An 18,850-nucleotide genomic window follows, 5' to 3' on the forward strand; every position below is an offset into this window, starting at 1 on the left:
GGGATTCTTCGAGATTAGTTGAACGCCATATGCTGAAGCTGACGCTTGCTTCAGTTTGCGGGTCTGAGGGTTATACCAGGGAGCAAACCTCCTTCCTCACTGTCTTCTTCTTCAGAGGGCTATCGAGTCCAGTGTCATTCTCAGAGAGCCTATGGCACTGTCAACAAGATGATCAATCTGGGACGGACTAAACCAGGAGTCCTCTGTTATATTGAGACGTGGTATCGAATCAAATACAGAAGGAATCGCTTCTTTAAATTTAGCTACAGCACTATCAGTTAGACATCTAGTGTAAAACTTTTGACTAACGGAGTACACTGTAGTATAAATTCAAAAGTTATGAGGTTGTGGTCTGACAGAAGAGGATTCTGTGGGAAGACGTTCAAATGCTCAATGTCAACGCCATAAGTAAGAACAAGATCAAGCGTGGCCAAAGCTGTGAGTGGGTTTCTGTACTCTCTGACAGAAGCCAATCGAGTCCAACAAGGAGATGAATGCAGCACTAAGGCAATCATTATCAACATCCACATGGATATTAAAATCTCCAACAATAATAACTTTATCGGTTTTAAGAACCAAACTTGATATAAATTCTGAGAATTCAGATATAAACTCTGAATATGGACCTGAATATGGACAAATCGAATTGGCTGTAGTGTTTTCCAGGTTGGATGTGAAAGACTAAGAACAAGGCTTTCAAATGAGGTGTAGTGTAATTTTGGTTGAGGATTAATTAATAGGCTCGATTCAAAGATGGTTACTCCACCTCCTCGACCCGGTGCCCCGAGGAATGTGAGTATTAATATGACTTGGAGGAGTCGATTCATTCAGGCAGACATATTCTTCATGGCTCAGCCAGGTTTCAGTTAGGCAACATAAATCAATGTGATTATCTGATATTAAATCATTTAGTAACACAGCTTTAGATGACAGATCGAATATTTAGGAGACCACATTTAATAGACCTATTTTGTTGCACTGCTGAAATAATGGTGTTAACTTGTATAAGGTTATTGTGTACGACACCTCTTCTGCTTACTTTTGATTTATTTAATTGAAGTGGCCGTGGGACAGACACAGTCTCTACTCTAAAGTCATGGGTGGGTAACTGCTCGAATGGAAGAGCAGAGAAGGGTGTTAAACTACAACTCTGCTCCCGGTTCCTGATCTGAACCCTGGGTTGTCATAGATTAAGTCCGTGATCAACTTGGTCATATTCGCAGAAATGAGACGCGCCGTCCAACGGGATGGATGCCGCCTCCTCATCAGATCAGGTTTTCCCAGAAAGTCTTCCAGTTGTCTACGAGCCTACATTATTCGCTGGACACCACCACGACAGCCAGCGGTTGAAAGACGACATTCGGCTATACAATTCGTCTGTCTGCAAATTTGGGAGAGGGCCAGAGAAAATTACGGTGTCCGACAACTTCTTGGCATAAGCACACACCGATTCCACATTAATTTTAGTGATTTCCGACCGACGGGCTCGGGCGTCATTACCACCGGCGTGTATTACAATCTGACTGTATCTCCGCTTATCCTTAGCCAGCAGCTTCAAACAAGACTCCACATCTTGGAGGGAAATCCTTAATCTCCCGATGCGGACGCCAGCCGAGCCTCTCGGAGAGGCGCTGCAGAAACATGTCAAGGAACAACAACACAGGCATTTTGTTCACCTGCTGCACCGAACCCACGGCGGCCTCGCGGCTCAGTCAAGTACTCGAGGCGATGCCACAGTCTGTTCCCTTAACCCTCCGTCAACCCCGGAGGGGGCAGTGCCACCCCAGATCTCACAAGTCATCCTTGCGTATTTATTTCTGTGTTCAGTCAAAAGGCTGCACCCACATTCCCGATCAGACGATGTGAAAGGGCCATGAAAGAAATATTTGCGGCTTGCAACAGTAAAACAAGTGGGCCAAGCTCTCTGTTTGGAGAGAACACAGCGGGGAACGTGGGCCTCCTCCACTGTGGACCAGTGGCGCTCCAGAAGAACACCGACTTCTTACCGCCCTCCTCCTCCTCCGATAGAAGTCAGATGTGGAGACTGGAGAGGTGAGGAAGAGCACGAGCCAAAACTCCACCTGGTGCACACATGCATTCCCTAAGATAAAAGACAAACACGTCTTCATTTCGTGTACAGCTTCTCTAAACCAGCGCCCAGCAGCGTTGTTGGTCTCACCTGAAGAGGAACGCAGAAACAACAAGCCGACTGAAAAGACATCGGATCCATTTATTTCCCTCGTCATCAATACATATGTACAAGTGTAAAAAAAAACCTCCAATGATGGGAACAAATAAAACATGTCGACCTAGAATACATGAATACTCACTAAAACTATGGATGGAAAAATATATACAAGTTTTCAGATATCATCTACCAGCTCCGCGAGGGACTCTTGTTCCTTTATGCAAACATTGTTCTCTTCAACACTAACGGCTGTTGCCAACAAATATATATATTTAAAAGAAAATAAAGTAATGAATGTTCTATAAACATGAGATCTGCAGGTACCACACTTTCAGTTAAAAAAAAAAAGGATCCATTTAGTTTTTCACAAAACTGCAAATTTGGCTTCATGAGGCGATAATAGTGCAGATGTAATAATCCAAGAGATAAGAGGCCGTGAAGTCTTTAGGCCAGTCCATGTGTAGCAGAGGGGGGTGGGGGACTCTAGGCCAGTCCATGTGTAGCAGAGGGGGATTCTTTAGGCCAGTCCATGTGTAGCAGAGGGGGGGGGGGGTGGATTCTTTAGGCCAGTCCATGTGTAGCAGAGGGGGGGGGGATTCTTTAGGCCAGTCCATGTGTAGCAGAGGGGGGAGGGGGGTATTCTTTAGGCCAGTCCATGTGTAGCAGAGGGGGGGTTTCTAAGTCAGTTCTAAGAGTCCAGAGGTTAATGTGTGCTCTCCCTCTCTCGCTCTGCTTCCTTCAACACACACATATATATATATATATATATGTATAAATATATAAAATGAGCCGAGGACAGCACAGGCCTTCCAGCTGCGTCGGTCGCCAGCGCAGACGGGTCACTGCTTCGCCTTCTTCAGGATGGTGCCCACCGCGGAGATGACGGTGGTCTTGGTGCCGCTGGCGGTGGTCGTCACGGAGACGACGGCCGGCAAGGAGGCCGTGGTGGTGATGAGGGCGGGCTGGGCCAGGGTCACGGGGATGGCCGAGTCCCACTTGCTTTTCCTCTTCTGGGCCTCTGCTGAGGAGAGAAAACAGGGCGACATTGAGCCGCCGGTTAGAGGCCGACAGCAGAGGCGTGGCCACGTGAGACCACTGGGGGCGCTGCGGAGCATTTGTGCGTTTAGTTTTTGCCGCTGCCGCGCACATTAGCGCAGGCATGTGTTGAGCCAGCCTCGACGTCGGGCCTCCGCGCCGTTCCGCCGCAATTGATCCTTCGCTTAGTCCCGCCCCCTCGAACGCAGGTTGCCCAATCATAGCGTAGCATCAAGCAAGCTCAAAAACCAGCGTCCGACAACTACCCAGCTCCGCCCCACAGGCGCCACGCAACGGGTTTTTAGATCGTCTGCATCGGCGGGCGGATGTTGTGGAGCCGCTCGCGAGGGGAGACGTTGCGTAACGGCGTGTGAGCTGACGGAGAGTTTGGCTTAGCGAAGGGTCAACTGGGGTCAGAGGTCGCGGTGCACCAACAAGGCAACGTTCATAAAGAATGCTCACTAACAAATGTGCAATTATAATTATTCATTGTTAATGTGCGTTACGGTGAAATTAGTTCAAATGAATTCAAGTTTGAGGAATAAATCTGGTCCCTAAATGTTGCATAAAGACTATTTACTCATGCAATGAGCGAGAGATGTTTATCTAGACAACAACAAGAAGACCAGATAGCCTTCGCAATGAAGGGGAGTAGAATGTCTTTATGTATGAACTCATACTAAGAGGACTCCGCTCCGTCATCCTCGCTTGTGATCCACTAGAAGTGCCGGCCCCCCGCCCGGGGCGGACGTTTACCTGTGGCCGTGGTGCTGGCGGTGCTGCTGGTGGTGGCGGTGGCTGCGCTGGAGGGGATGGCGCCCTTCTTAGTCCCTGTGACAAACTCAATCTGTGAAAACGCACAGAACGTTAGACGGTTTTTACCGACGCCGCTGGATGTTCGACCGTCTTTAAAAACCCCAACAACCCCGAGGGGGGGGGGGGGCACATCGTCGGTGACAGTATTAGCAAACGAAGGGGTGGGTTGCGGGGGGGGGGGGGGGTGACTCGCTGCCTCCGTCTCCGTGGGAATAACCACGCAGCTCCTGTACGTGTTCATTCAAGTCCCGTTTCTGAACTAGGGCGCAGCTGCTGGAGCGCTGCTGCTGATGGAAGCAGCACGTCTCCCCCGGAGTGATTATTCAGCATAACCACCAGAAGCAAAAATAGCAAAGAAAGACACACTCGGGTGTTTTTTCTTCTCTTTTTTTAAAAAAGCGCACTCCTACGGAAAAACAGTGAGCAACACGGCTGCACACAGCTTGGTGTCTGCAGAGGACTTGGCAATGCAGTTGTTTTCGCCGCGTGTCAGGAGGAGGAGGAGGAGGAGGAGGAGAAGAGAAGCTGGTGTTGACGTGTCAGACTCACCTTGGTGCGCTCCCTCTTGGCCTTCTCCAGTTTGTCCATCTCCACTTTCTGGGATTTGGCTGGAAGGATAAAACACACACACACACACACGTTTGTCGAGTTGTATTCCTAACGAGCAGCGAGGGGGCGGTCAACGTGAGAGCAGCTTACCCAGAGCTTCGTAGTAGGAGTCCTCTGACCAGCCGTGAGGGTCGAACATATCCTTCGGGTAGTTGGTCCCCAGTTCATCGATGCTGCAGAACTGAATGAGCTTCTCGTAAATGCTATTAAAAAAAAGGAGGAAAAGAGGAAAGAAAAAGCTAATAAGACAGGCGGATATAATGAAGGAGCATGCGCAGCACTCTGTGTGTGTTGGATTGTGTGCGTACTTTCAGCTGAGCTGCGTACCTCGGATTTCTAAACTCTTTCTTTTTCTGGATGTGGTTGTTTGTGTCAAAGTCTCCTTGGAGCTTCCTCTCGAACAGCTTGTGGATCTTGTCCTGTTGCAATAAATAAATAAGTAAATGAATAAATAAGTCAGCGGAGAAACGGAGCGACACGCGATGCCAGGGTCAGCGTGAATGGCGCTATTGTGTCCGACGTTTGTTTTTTCTGATACCTTCGGGAAATATTTGACAAGCAGGTTCAGCTGAGCCACAAGGAGCTGGCCGCTGAGGGCCGCGAGCGACGGCCAACACGGAACCAGAGGGCAGACGGAATGTGGCTCGTAGGAGAGAACAACGCGGCTGTCGACCAGGTGACAACGTTAAAAGAAGCGCGACAGGGTGCTTGTTTTTAAACCGGACACCCCTGTGATTGTAATTGGGTTTAGGACATCTTCTTTGGGGGAAATAGTCCACCTCTTTTTCTTTACGAGTCAATAACAGAAACAGATCTCAAGTCTGGTGTAGAGAGAGAAACTGTTCTCTTTCCTCTCCTCTTGGAGCAGGTTGTGTCGGGAGGAGAGACGATGACTCGCGGCCGCCGTCTCCTCACGTCGTGCTTCCCCTCGCTGTGTAATGAGAGACGAGGCCTTCGAGGATTACAAGCTCATGGAAACAAAAAAACAGCGACAAAAAGGTTTTTGGTGGGTAGTGACCACGCTTTGTTGACGAGCTACCTAAACCCGAGCGTGTCACTTCTCCTGCGGTTTTCTGTTCGGGGCGCGGTGGTTTACGCTCGTGCAGGGAAATCAACCTGCGAGAAACCCATGCGAAGCACACGTGCAGCTCCTCCCAGCCCCGAGGGGCAGGATATCCAGGCTGCTCAGGTGAACCGTGAGCGGCTCAGGCCAGCTGTGTGTCCTGACCGGCCTCTGCCGTGAGAGGGGGCAGCGCCGCGTCACGCTTCATCGACAGAAGATGACAGTGTGCTGCTTTAATGACAGAGGAGACACTCAGAATGCAGGGATAACCCCTTGGCGGTCACACAGAGGGCGAGGGGGGGGGGGGTGATGCCGACTACAAAAAGGGAGAGAGAAAGGGAGAGAGAGAGCGAGCTTATGAAACCCTTTGGCTATAAAAGTGCACTAACTGGCAACTGTTTCACCAGCGCACAAAACACGCCTACAGACATGTTAAAACAACGCTGGGCACCCGGCGCCATTCCAGCAAGCTTGAAGAAAAACCCACTCCCCCTCTTCCCCCTCTGGTCTGATGAGCAGACCAGGACCAGACCAGACCAGGACCCCCACATAGACCCACACAACTGCCCCTCTTAGGCACACACACACACACACACACACACACACACACACACACACTTACTGTAAATATTGTGTTGTTTTTTATTTGTAAATAGTGTGTACTTGTTGCCCTTGCACATTCCTGCTGAGCATTGCCACTTTCATTTCACTGCACACCCTGTGTGTGTATGTGACAAATAAAACATCTTGAATCTTGAATCGCTGTGCCCTTTTAATGGCGACGTGAAAAGCGCCCGCATGAGACCGACGGTGTGACGTTTGAGATGATGTGGCAGGTGAAAGTGCGCGAGTACAGTGGGCGGAGGCGTGTTCACCTGCAGTTGGCTGGAGCAGCGTCCGGGGGGCTCGGGGGGGATCCTGATCTTGTCGGGCGACATGTTCCTCACCTTCTCCGAGAACAGAGCTGGCGGAGGGAGACAGCGACACAGAGTGAGCATGTGTGTGTTTCACCTCATTTTGAGCGTCTGAATCGACGGCGGGATGAGGCTATGCACTGGAGAGCTAAATCAGTTCATCAGACCAGGGGCTTCAACATTGCATGAGCATCCTTGTTGTTCATCACGATGCACCGTGTATGGCAGCGGTTTGAAGTTTGCAGAGCGGTAGAGGGCGTGCACGGTCGCAGGCCAGGGAGAGGCAGTTGTTTGGGCTTGTGAGGAGAAGGGAGGTTCCTCTCCTCCTCTCCTCCTCCCTTCAAACCCCATGTTTTCCTCTTCCTGCTTGACTAGACCCACTCTGCAGCCTCAGTGTTACCCAACATCCCAATCAGACAGTGTTTACAGTCATTCAGCAGCCGTCAATCACACTCTGAATAAGTGCTGCATGCTCGGTGTGTGCGTGTGTGTGTGTGTGTGTGTGTGTGTGTGTGGGAGCTCGGCCCTGCTGGTGAAGATTGTCGACAAGTCAAAACTTGACGGGCTGCGAGAAGATAATTTTCTGTCTTTTAGCCTTGATGAATTCCATCTTAGAAAACAAGAGGAACATTCCAGGCAGGTCCTCCTACCCTGTGCAGGATCTGTGTGTGTGTGTGTGTGTGTGTGTGTGTGTGTGTGTGTGTGTGTGTGGCCAGGAGGGGTTTTGGATGAAACAGTATTTTTTAAATTTTTTTACTGTAAAATGTGACCTTTTATAAGCGCTGGTTTAGTGGAGTGACAGCTCACAGCCGTACGCCGCGCGCCCTTTCGGTCGTGTCAGTCAACAGGGATCCTATTAAACTACACATTGTACACAAAGCTCACTATTAATAAGTTTACCCCGTATAGATCTCGCTCACGCTAACACGCGGATGCCCAGAAGTTAGCTGAGGCTGGCGGGAACGTTGTGAGTTCTGCAGCCACGGCTACAACAATAAACAGACTTCCTGAATGACCTCAAACCTATCTTATCAAATCTTTTGGTACTTATTAGGCAACACATATGCAGATATGACACATCTGTGCGGGTAACTCCCCCACCCATTTACTTCATGGCTGATGTGGCTACGGGCGTCGTCTTTGTTGGCGAGACTCATTAAGTCATGCCATGCATCCATGCATGGATGCAGGTTTGCACACATTTTTGGTCATTAAAAAATAAATGTCAAATGAGATGAATGGTTCCACGCATTCAAGTCGTCTAAACGACCCATATTTTAAAAACACAGCCTCCAACTATGAAAAGCTTGACAAGGCAAGTCGGGTGAGTCATCGGCGTGAGGTGTGAGCTTTTTATTTCAACAAACTCTTTCCCAGAACAGACAATTACCCGCTGTGGCTGCAACACGCCGGCTAATCTACGCCAGACATCGGGAGACTTAGATGATAATCTACGAGCCGCGTTGGACAAATTCTCACTTTAAAAACACCTAAATAAAGTCTGCAGCCTCCGCAGTAGCAGGAGGAAGTGCGATGAATCTCCCTGTGTCTAATTTCAGACCAGTGCTCTGGGAGCGATTAAACTGACAAGAGAAAAGATTATGTCCCCTCAACAGAATTAGCATCTGTGCTGGAGGGGAAACAGACAGTCACAGCCGGTGCCCCGCAGGGCGCTTCACGGACAGACGGGCAGTGTCTTCGGCGAGCGGACAAAGGGCCGTCTTCAGCCACTGTGACATTTACCGACGGGCGCCACAGAGGAGCCGAGCCCCGCTGGCGTGATGCCAAAGGGACCGGGCCGATGAGTCACAACCAATGGGGGATGATTTTTTTACAAAACTAGAAATATTGCTCTGGGGCATTTCCTACGAGACTTCTCTCTTTATTTTTCATGGCCGCAAGAGAGGAAGTGGTGATGGTCCGTGGGCCGAGGCTGCCAAGTGCACTCGGCTGCCGCTCTCCCTCCAAAAGGAAGGCTTCTTCCTTAAGGATACTTGTGGAACGCACGCGAGAAAACAAGAAGCCGAGACAGTTTTCCCCTTCATGCCGTTTTAGAACAAGCCGGAGTAGAGCAGCTGAAGCCGGTGGCAGCCAGTGTGTCGTCATTCCCTTTGAAAATAAAAACATTTCTCTGTGCAGATTATTCCCCCCCCCGCATCACTGCAATGTCTGCTCCCCCCTCCATCGCTCATATCCTGTCGGATGTGACGCCCGCTCACACACCTGTGCAGGTCGGGTCTTACTCACCAGCCGCTGGGTCATAACCCGCACGCCAGCCAGTGGACAAAGGCTTTTATAGCTCACCGTGGTCTAGTTCGTGAGTCATGTGTTCACCAACGCCCAACAGACACAATCAAATGCAAAGCGTCTGATACCCAAACTGTTCTTAATTTTGCTTTACTTTTTAACTAGTCAGCAGGAAATGTTTATGGTTAAAAACATTTATTTAAAAACACTGTAAATAATGTACTTTACATATCCATGTAGAGACTTTATTATTCATGTGTACGGATCCAGAAGCGCGTGTCATTCTGATATACCTCAACTGTACGATTAGCTGGTTGTGATGTAATATATATATACTTAATACCTTCTGAGGCTGTTTTAAAGGAGACCTGCCGATAGCAGTGAAACACATTTAGTGCTCTAGTGATTTATGTGGGACCGACTCAAAGTAATCTTCAGTGGCCATGTTCATTTTGATGATGTCTGCCAGTGTGTGTGTGTGTGTGTGTGTGTGTGTGTGTGTGTGTGTGTGTGAACTCACCAACTAACTCATTGGGGTCCTTTCTTTCTAATTCTGGGATCTGTATAAAGAAAAAAGGAGAAGAAGAGAGAAACAGAGACACAGGTGTGATCATTAAATCTTCGTTGGACAGGACAATGTGATCATGAACACCACCAGTGGACATCTTATCACACCACGCTCCCAGCTGGGACATAGTGGGTCACAAGTGGGTCGGTGGGGTGAACTGGCTGTTCTTGAGGAAGATGTGGAGCTGGAAACAAAAGCCCCATTCCACAAGTACATGAAGGCTACAAATCCCAGATGCTAAATGCAATAAACTGGAATGGACGCCAACGGGAGAATAGGAACCAGATCGTAGATCTAGGAGGCTTCCAGTGAATGCCTGAGCCCGGTGGGAGGAGTCTTCGACAGCCCCTGAAATATGCCCCTGTTGTGCCAGCTCTGTGGGCAAAACACAGGTTGACAAAGGAACAGCGCTGGTATTCACCCCTGTCGTCACTTAGCAACTGCACGGGCACATCAAAGAATCGTCCTGAAGTTGGAGGAAGAGGAGAAGGAGGGTAGAACAGAGAGAGAGCAGAGCCTTCTGTTTGAGAACCAGCCAATAAGATACACTCCAGCTCACTGATCCACAGCTGAAGCTTTCTTTCCCATTTGGCCGCCCTTCAGAGGGTCAGGCTATAAAAACTGCAGCACTGAACCCGAGATGATTCACTATTGTTTTCCTCTTCTGAATAAAGTATTTAAACTCAACCGCCAAGTTCAAACCAAAGCCTCAACCAACACCAATCCATGCCGGGAAGACGTTGAGAGCAGCGTTATTAGGGTCAACTTGCTTCCCTGTAAACGGCTCATTTTAAAAAGACGCAACATTGAGCTGTTCTGCAGTGCCGAATTGTTGCCATCGAAATTTCTAATTGTTTTATTAAATCCGAATCCTTCATTAGCGATTTGGTCATATTACTCCAACAAAAAAAAGTCTACACTGGAGATGAAACCACACCGCATAACCAACACTAATCACGGTTAAAATCCATTTTATTGTAATCACGATAAGCTTGACTCGCACAAACAGTATCCCGATAAACATGCTCTGACACCAAATGATCATTTACTTCCTAATTACTATAAGAGCATCCAAGTCTTAGTCAGCCATGCTACATGAAGGGTAGATCGACGTGGCCTCAGGACCTCATACATGTTTCCATTTATCTGGAGCAGATTTATCAGCAATCAATCTCCGAGTCGACAAGATATTTCACTCGAAATCACAAATGTAAAACTGCTCGAGGTGCCGGAGGAAAAGTCGGTCATCAGAATTAAACGTCTATGTTCAATTGAAACATCATGCCAATCCGCTCAGAAGATATTTCACTCTGGATTAAAGCTCTGGACCGAGGACTGACACCACCCTCCATGAAGGAGATTGCTTGGCAATTTGGACCCAGAACCCTGATACTCAGCTTAAAAGGAAGACATCCATAGTGCTCACTAGGATGCCGACTACAATACAACGGCAACTGTATAAACAGGACAACCCTTCACAAAGAGCCCTGAGAACAGACCACTATCCAGCAGAGAACTCCCTCAACATAAATGTTTTAACAAACAAAAACTCCTCCAAACACCCCCGTAAATAATAAATGAGCAACAAAGCTCTCTCTCGAAGCAGAAACACAGAAATATATCGAAGATTTCCGAAGAATCCATTCACTGCGGTCCAAGAAGAGCCAAGTATTGTGTGATGAACCTTTCCTCGATAACTTTTACGCTACTCATTGTACGATATATAGACATAATGACTGTGACCATTTTTACGTTATCTACTTATTGTACGATATATGGAGATAATGACCTGGATAATTTTTACATTAGCTACTAATCGTACGATATATAGACACGATTACCTCAATCATCCTTACGTTGGCTACTCATTGTATGATATATGGACATGATGACCATGATCGTCTTTACGTTATCTCATTGTACGATATATGGACATGACGACCTCGATACATTTTACGTTAGCTACTCATTGTGCGATATATGGACATGATGACCTCGATAATTTTTATGTTATCGTAAAATTAGATATATGAACATGATGACCTAGATTATTTGTACGTTAGCTACTCATTCTACGATATATGGACATGAAGACCATGATCATTTTTAAGTTATCTTATTGTACGATATATGGACATAATGACCTTGATACATTTGACGTTTGCTACTCATTGTACAATATATGGACATGATGACGTTGATTATTTTTACGATATCTACTTATTGTACGATATATGCATGATGACCGCGATAATTTTTACGTTGGCTACTCATTGGACGATATATGGACATGATGACCTCAATAATTTTTTTATATAATCTACTTATTGTTCAATAGGACCTTGAACATTGTGTTGACATAAGAATGTCACAAACACTTTTGCCTGATGCCAGAACAAACAGCAGGTTTCCTCCCCTCAAGACTGGGCAATGCAGACATTGGGCAACTGAATATTCTTACATATTCCACTGCTCTTTGGGTATTACACTTGCATTATTATGCTATTATATCACCAGTATCAGACAGGCCAGAACCGTGATCCACAATCATGTCTCAATTAAAATGACAAGCATCTGATTATTTCACACTAACGGTCTTTATTAAATGAGAAGACATGCTATATCAGGACTATGTCTAGATAGGGAGATGTTTGCCATATCAGCATGCCCTACAATAAGTAGGGATGGGTATCGTTTGGGTTTTTCCCGATACCGGTGCTAAACCGGTACTTTTAAAACGATACCGGCGCCTAAACGGTGCCTGAACCGATATTTTTTTTTTTTTAAACGCACAATGAGGACATTAAAAACCTCTTGGGCCATATTCCCTGTAGAAGCCGTTATCATGGAGCACTGACAAACAACGGATATCAGACTGTTAACATACACAATATATGTTCTCCATTATATGATGTGATATGTATTGTCATGTGCAGACTTTATAGGGTTAATCCTATCACTGTTTTGATGGGCAAAGAGAACAACCAATCAGAGGTACTGAAGATGACACGTGACAAATAAAGTTTTGCTTCTGACAGCGAGTTACACTGAAACAAAGTGACGCCCCACGGTCTTTATTCCTCCGTCATTATATTCCCGGTAACACCGGGTAAACAGCCGGGATCGCTGGACATCAACACATCTGCTAGCAGACTGTCACGCTCGTAGCTCGTAGCTAGCGCTAGCTACGAGCTAGCTTAAGCATGGTTATAATGGCTCATTTATTATTTCTTGACCTACTTTTATGAATGCAATACTTGCAATCAACGTTCCGGTACTAATCTGAGTTCAGGCTGCTCGTCATCATCGGTCTCGACGTGTTCAGGGGGACCGGTGACGGTCTCCCCATCGCGCCCAGCCTGACGCTGGTGTGCTCCACACGGCTCACGTCGTCACACACGGCGCAGCCTCCGCTGTCAGAGTTAAATATGAGAGGCTCGTAACCTGCTGACAGGGCGGAGTCACCAGAGAAGTTCACAACAATAGTTTTTTTCAATTTCAATCGGCTCAGGCACCGGAAAGAAGCACCGAAATGTGTGTTGCATTTCGGTCCGGGTAATACCGGTTGTATTGGAACCGGTTTCCGGTACCCAACCCTACTCACAAGTGTCAGTCAGTTAAATGACAATTTAGTAAACAGATTAATTGTTGAATATTATGTCTTCAAATTAAACCACATTGTTTCCATCACCTCTCTTGAAATGTTGTTTCTCTTTCATGAGAATAGAGCTCCACATGTGCGATCACGTATTATTGGGAAACCACATGACACACGCCGTCACGATTTCAATACCCATAAACCCATTCACTGCCTGCACTGTTACCTCTGCTTCACACCACGGCATATTGAGCAGACAAAACTCTCCCAAAACCACAGTTTATCAGATTATGATCAAAGACAGGTGGTACAGCGGAGCCTCAGACATCGTCAGATGTGTATTGTATTGGCTTGTTGGGTTTGTGACTCAGTCTCACTGACCTGTGAGGAACAGTGCTTGCAGGAAGCCGGCCTGTTGTCCAGCTCACGTGCACAAACAGGGTGTTCGTATGGTGTGCATGCTCAAGCCCTTCACTTCAGAAGAGGTTTAACACTCAGATTAGGAACATGACCTGGTTTTACTTAATATGCGAGCTGGTTACACTTATTTGATATTGGAGCAGTTCATCTGCCTTACATAAACCCACAGCGCCACCTGGTGAGCATGCTGCTTCATAGCACGAGAGGACAGCGTTAAACGTGCCGTCCCTTTAAGGTTAGTCACAAAACAAATAGGACCCTTCCCCAAATCCAATCCATCCCACACAAGGTGGGCATTCAAATACCTCAACATCTTCTGCGTCCCTCAACTCGTCGGAGTCTTCCAGTTCCTGTAAAAAACAAAAATGCAGACGGTTAACAAAGTAAAGGATCAAAAGGAGATCAGAGGAAGGAGGTAGGGGGGACCAGTGGTGGTATTTAGGAGACTCGAAGGCCTAATAAAAGATGCAGGTGATGAGTTGCATTAAGGGGTACGGTAGGAGTCTGTGCTTTTGGAGCTTGACCCATACTTGGGACTAAAGGTTGGTTTTATAACACTTTATATATGTAAATGCCAAGGACTAAATCTAAAAACATCTAGCGATATAATACAGTAGAATACAAAAAAGTGAGAGTTACGATCAACAAGTATATATCATATGAAATGTAGGTCCTCGGCCAGAACAGTCACTGCCTGTGTAATTTCCAAGATGATATCCTTAAAGCCTGTATTGTTTTCACTGACCAACAATCCAGAAGATATACACATTACAATTATATAAACACAAAAAAAGCAGACAATCCTCACATGTGTTTTAGCCAGAACTAAATGATTGTACATGTCTTGGGATTAATGGAGTTCATAAAAAAAACAAGAATTAGACCTCTAGTTCGGTAACCCCTTTGTTTACATTTGGATCACTGATTATATAGGAAACTGTGGTTGCATTACAAAGTAGTAGTTAGAAAGGAATTGGTGTCCAAGATTAATTAAACTGTCGGGATATTTGTGTCTAGAGCTTAATCAAACAAAGTACAGCCCTTTGTAATTACAAATGATTACAATTATGACGTACAAACTCATTTATTTTCTAAATAATATATAGCACTACTACTTGCTATGTTTAACGTCAACGATGATCACACATTCTTTGTAAAAGCACACCCGATCTCAAAACAGGACGTAGCTAATAACAAAACCAAACGGGCATCGGTGCGGTCCTCTCAAGTATTTCATTCCTCCCAGAGTTCAGTGAAGACTCAAGTGTGTAGCATTAGATTCCCCTCATAATGAACATGTCAAAGGGCCTCGTAATCTCCACCACCACACACCCAGTGCTCCGCTTGTTCTTCAACAACAATAATATGTGAAACTCAAGTACTGACCGAGTGGCTCTCTCTGCTTTCTTCATCTCCAGACACTATTATTTCTGTATTCTCGGTCCGGTTTAGCTCATCGTCCCCGTAGCTGTACACCAGGCCACTTACATGCGCCCCTGGTGACGGATAGGGAGACAAAGGGTCACCACACACAAAATATGTCAAATAACTACAAAAAAGCATTAGGAAGATACCACGAAGGATACTCCGGTGATCTGGCAGTAAGATATATTCTGTACACATGACATATATTATTCTGTCCATCCTGGAGAGGGATCCTCCTCTGTTGCTCTCCTGAAGGATTCTTCCCCTTTCCTCCCTGAAAGGGTTGTCAATTTCTTGGGATTTTTCCTGATCCGATGTGAGGTCAAAGGTCACGGATGTCGTATGTGTAGATTGTAAAACCCAAATTCGTAATTTGTGATATTGGGCTATGTCAAATAAACTGATACATATAATATCAATAAATTCTGACATTAAACTCATTTTTGTGGAGAAAGTACTGTAACGGGGAAACAAAAATAACTCTGTTGTTCAGAGCTTTACGTTTTTTAAAGATATTATTATATGCCAGGTAGCTAGTATCAAAAATACCAAAACAAAACCAACAAGACCCAGATGAAACAACTTTGTATTGTTGGACTTCGTAAGTTAATATTTGTTTGTTTTTCACAAACACATCTTGAATGTATTGGACACTTGGTCGCCAAATTAGCTCAGTTAGCTCCAGGCTAACGTTAGCTCCCACATGAATATCCGGGGTACGTCTCGCGCAGCAACACAACACAGCGTTCCGTCGCCACATAGGACCAACGAGACTACTACAAATGTTATAACATACCCGTCTCCTCCGACTCGGACCCCGAGTCGGGCTCTGAATCGTCTCCATAATCTGCCAAAGAGGAAAGCAGAGCACTCTTTTTACCGCTCGCCATTGCTGCGTCGCCGTGTGCGTCGCAGAGTGAACGCGTCATAGATATCGCTCCGCGTAGGGGACGGCGCGGCGCTGGGAGATGTAGTCCTCTAGTGTATTTGGCGACGCTGTGTGTAAACCTACTCGTGGCTTCGCGAGGTGAAGTGTTAAGTTTGACACTTCAATATTTTTTAAATGTTAATATTGTTGATACATCTACAACATTTAAGTATTCAACCAAAGCACGACAGTTAGCTTCCACAAACAACATATTAAAATGCTTTGTGTGTGTTTATAAAACACACATGAAGCATTTTAATATGTTTTTTTATGCAGGTGTCAACAGTACATTTTGAAAGTAGTTGGCATGCTGTCCACCAGACATCCGCTTTTATGATAGCCATTCTTGAGCAATTAAAATGTTAAATTATGTCAGCTTAATAATGAAAATGTAATATACGTGTCATGTGGATGGAATCTAAATGATTTGCAGTATATCTCTCCACTCAGCTCAAAGCTGCCCGGGACTCATACTCATCCCAAGACTTCACACGTGACATGTCCTTCTTGTTTTTCTCTCAGGATGGCCTGGCTCTTTGTCAGTCGATCTTATTCCCGTATGTGTATATATATATAATATATATTAGATTACATTAGATTAGATATTCCTTTATTTATTTATATTTATTTATTATTTCTGAAGTGGAGTATATATTATGTAGGCAAATCAAAAGAAAATGAAACAATCACTGATATTTTACAAGTGTTTGACTGAGAATAAGTCAATTAATTTCAAGTCAAACAGTGAATTATATTTTAAAAGGCCCACAGTAAAAAGACATTTTACAATAATATTATTTCAAACTCAAATCTGGAGCTTGTTGATATATCATTTCTTCCCATCTTTGAGAGCTATTACATAATTCTTCAGTATATGGTGACTGAAGAACTCATGAATGTGAAATTAAATGATAACAAGGCTTCATCACAGTCTAGTCCCACTCTCTTTATAGTGTCACCCGGCACAAATACAGAAATGGAAAAAAAAAACAGCAAATAAATCGGTCCCATCACCTCATAGAAAATAAAATAAAAACGAAAAAAATGGACAAGGTACATTTGGGCCAAACGTCCATCAAAGCGTCTAGATCACCCCACCCTTCTTCTTATTCCTCCTCCTCTTCGTCTGTCTCTCGGGGCCGCAGCAGCATCCGTACAGCAGGGCGAAGACCACCAGAGACAGAGTCCCCAGCACGAATATCCCGATGACCACCACGCCGCCCAGGGCCCACGGCTCCTGCTGCACCCGGTGCAGGAACCACTCCGCCCAGGCCTCGGGCCACGCTGCGGGGCTCCGCTGCTCTGGAACACTGCGCGGAGGAGCCACAAATAAGAGCTCCAATGGAGAATAATGTGTTTAGAGAACCCTCATCACACGCTGTTGAATAAATGGCGGAGCTCCAAAGTTCTTTCATAAGCTGACATGTTTTTATTGGGGTTTTTTCTTTGCGGAAGTTAATCACCGTTTGTCACCCGACACGTTGCGGTCCGTGAACTCACCTCTCCGCGGCCATGTCCCGCTGAGTGGGCCTGTCACGGCTCGGTGGCCCCTAGCAGCGCCTGAGTGCACTGTGTGTGACAGCAGGTGGTTTCCGCCACAGTTTCTTCCTCTCAGAGCCCCGGAACCGTCCCGGACGTCACAGTTTACCACCGCGGAGGTCTTCCGTAAAAAACTCCAGTGGCTCCAGCTTTGTCGACACTTCAGAGCCGTTGTGTGGGCAGGGCCGAGTAAAGGCCCCGGTCAATGTTTACGGCAACACACTGATAAGGGATACGTGATAGTGCAGAGTTTTACTGCTGGGATCTAGATCAACGTTCGGCTTGCATCAAAGTTGATGCTTTGGCAGATAGTTTGATCGTGTAATAAGAAACAAGTCTGTCTTACATTTGTTTTATATATTTAAAAAAAATTACATTTAAATTACATCAAAAAATGCAAAAATGCAATGCATCAGGAACAAAACAACAACAAAGACAAATCAACAGTAATGATACAAGAATACATCTATAACGGTTGTATGTGAAATAATGAACAGCCCATACCCCTCCCCCCTCCCCTCCACCACCACAAAGAAAAAATAAGTTCTTCTTTTGGCCAGCAGAGGGCGCTCTGTCTTTTCTACACTGGCACGTTGCTATATATATATACACAAGTTGGAATGTCTGCACATGTTTCCATGTTTTCCTTCACGTTCCCTTTGAATATTACCAGGAGCGGTGCATTTGTAATAACTCAGCCATATTCAGACTCAATTGTTGTTGTGAAAAGGCCGCCACGCAGCATTTAATTGCCCTGCTCTGAGATGAACGTTGCTGACTTTTAAGGATGCCATGGCAAGGCTCTCTGGATGATGATCCAAGAGTCTGCTCTCTGTGTCATCCTCAGATGGGCTGTACTCTGGAGACCTGGTATTTTGTCTTTCCACAGCAGCAGCAGTGGACGCAGGTCAACACGATCAAGAACAGGAACATGGCTGAGAGGGGAGACAGGAGGGGGGTACAGGGGGGTCAACTGCTAAATTAATGTGAAACAAACCCACAGAGAAATATCAAATGATCCCGCAGTCCACCCTTTTAAAAATCGTGTAGCTTCTTTCATTGAACATTCGCAAAATGCATCTTCGGTAAACACTTTTTGCTGGTTAGACAAAAAACTCACCGACAAACAGGATGATCACCAAGAAGCCCCCCAGCTCCAGGGAATGGGCCTGTGGGAGGCCCTGCAGTTTGATCCACACCTTCTGAAGAATATTCAACACCTCTTCTTTCACCTCCATGCTGAATCCCCGGGGATATGACAAAGGGCCTCTGGTCTTTCACGGAACTCGCGCAGCCGGACCTGAAAGACACAGCGGGGCTCGCTTGCTTGAGAAAATACGTTCAGAATGTGGAAGCTAAGACTTATTTTCATTCTTCAGCTCCTCCCTTTCGCTCCTGCAATTTTATCCTTCCACCCAGCAATTACCCCTCAAGCCTGGCGAGCATATATGCCCTTCATCCCCAAATACACCATGTGCTATGTGAGTACTCATTATACAG

At 46.0% G+C, this 18,850-nt stretch overlaps 1 protein-coding gene across 2 annotated transcripts; it reads right to left on the reverse strand.

Moving 5' to 3' along the window:
• Positions 1–2,731: 2,731 nt before the first annotated feature.
• On the reverse strand, positions 2,732–15,789 carry sap30bp (SAP30 binding protein). Of its 2 annotated transcripts, none has more exons than XM_056430027.1 (10): positions 15,680–15,789; positions 14,845–14,954; positions 13,764–13,808; positions 9,393–9,432; positions 6,587–6,675; positions 4,976–5,067; positions 4,739–4,851; positions 4,589–4,647; positions 3,980–4,070; positions 2,732–3,206 (listed from the first exon to the last, which is right to left on the reverse strand). In XM_056430027.1, the coding sequence occupies exons 1-10, from the start codon at positions 15,771–15,773 to the stop codon at positions 3,028–3,030; spliced, it is 912 nt and encodes a 303-aa protein (XP_056286002.1). In that variant the 5' UTR covers positions 15,774–15,789; the 3' UTR covers positions 2,732–3,027. The 2 variants fall into 2 exon arrangements, with proteins under 2 accessions (XP_056286002.1, XP_056286001.1); XM_056430026.1 differs by having other exon boundaries at positions 2,732–3,209; positions 15,680–15,788.
• Positions 15,790–18,850: the final 3,061 nt, after the last annotated feature.

Source organism: Pseudoliparis swirei, chromosome 13 (genome assembly GCF_029220125.1).
Source record: "Pseudoliparis swirei isolate HS2019 ecotype Mariana Trench chromosome 13, NWPU_hadal_v1, whole genome shotgun sequence".
NCBI classification, from domain to species: Eukaryota; Metazoa; Chordata; class Actinopteri; order Perciformes; family Liparidae; genus Pseudoliparis; species Pseudoliparis swirei.

Coding starts and splice junctions, on each gene's coding strand:
- sap30bp (XM_056430026.1), bottom strand. CDS start 15,773: ATGGCGAGCGGTAAAAAGAGTGCTCTGCTTTCCTCTTTGGCAGATTAT. Junction 6,676..9,392: donor GGACCCCAATGAGTTAGTTG/GTGAGTTCACAC, acceptor TCCCTCCGCCAG/CTCTGTTCTCGGAGAAGGTG. Junction 3,210..3,979: donor CGCCAGCACCACGGCCACAG/GTAAACGTCCGC, acceptor TTCTCTCCTCAG/CAGAGGCCCAGAAGAGGAAA.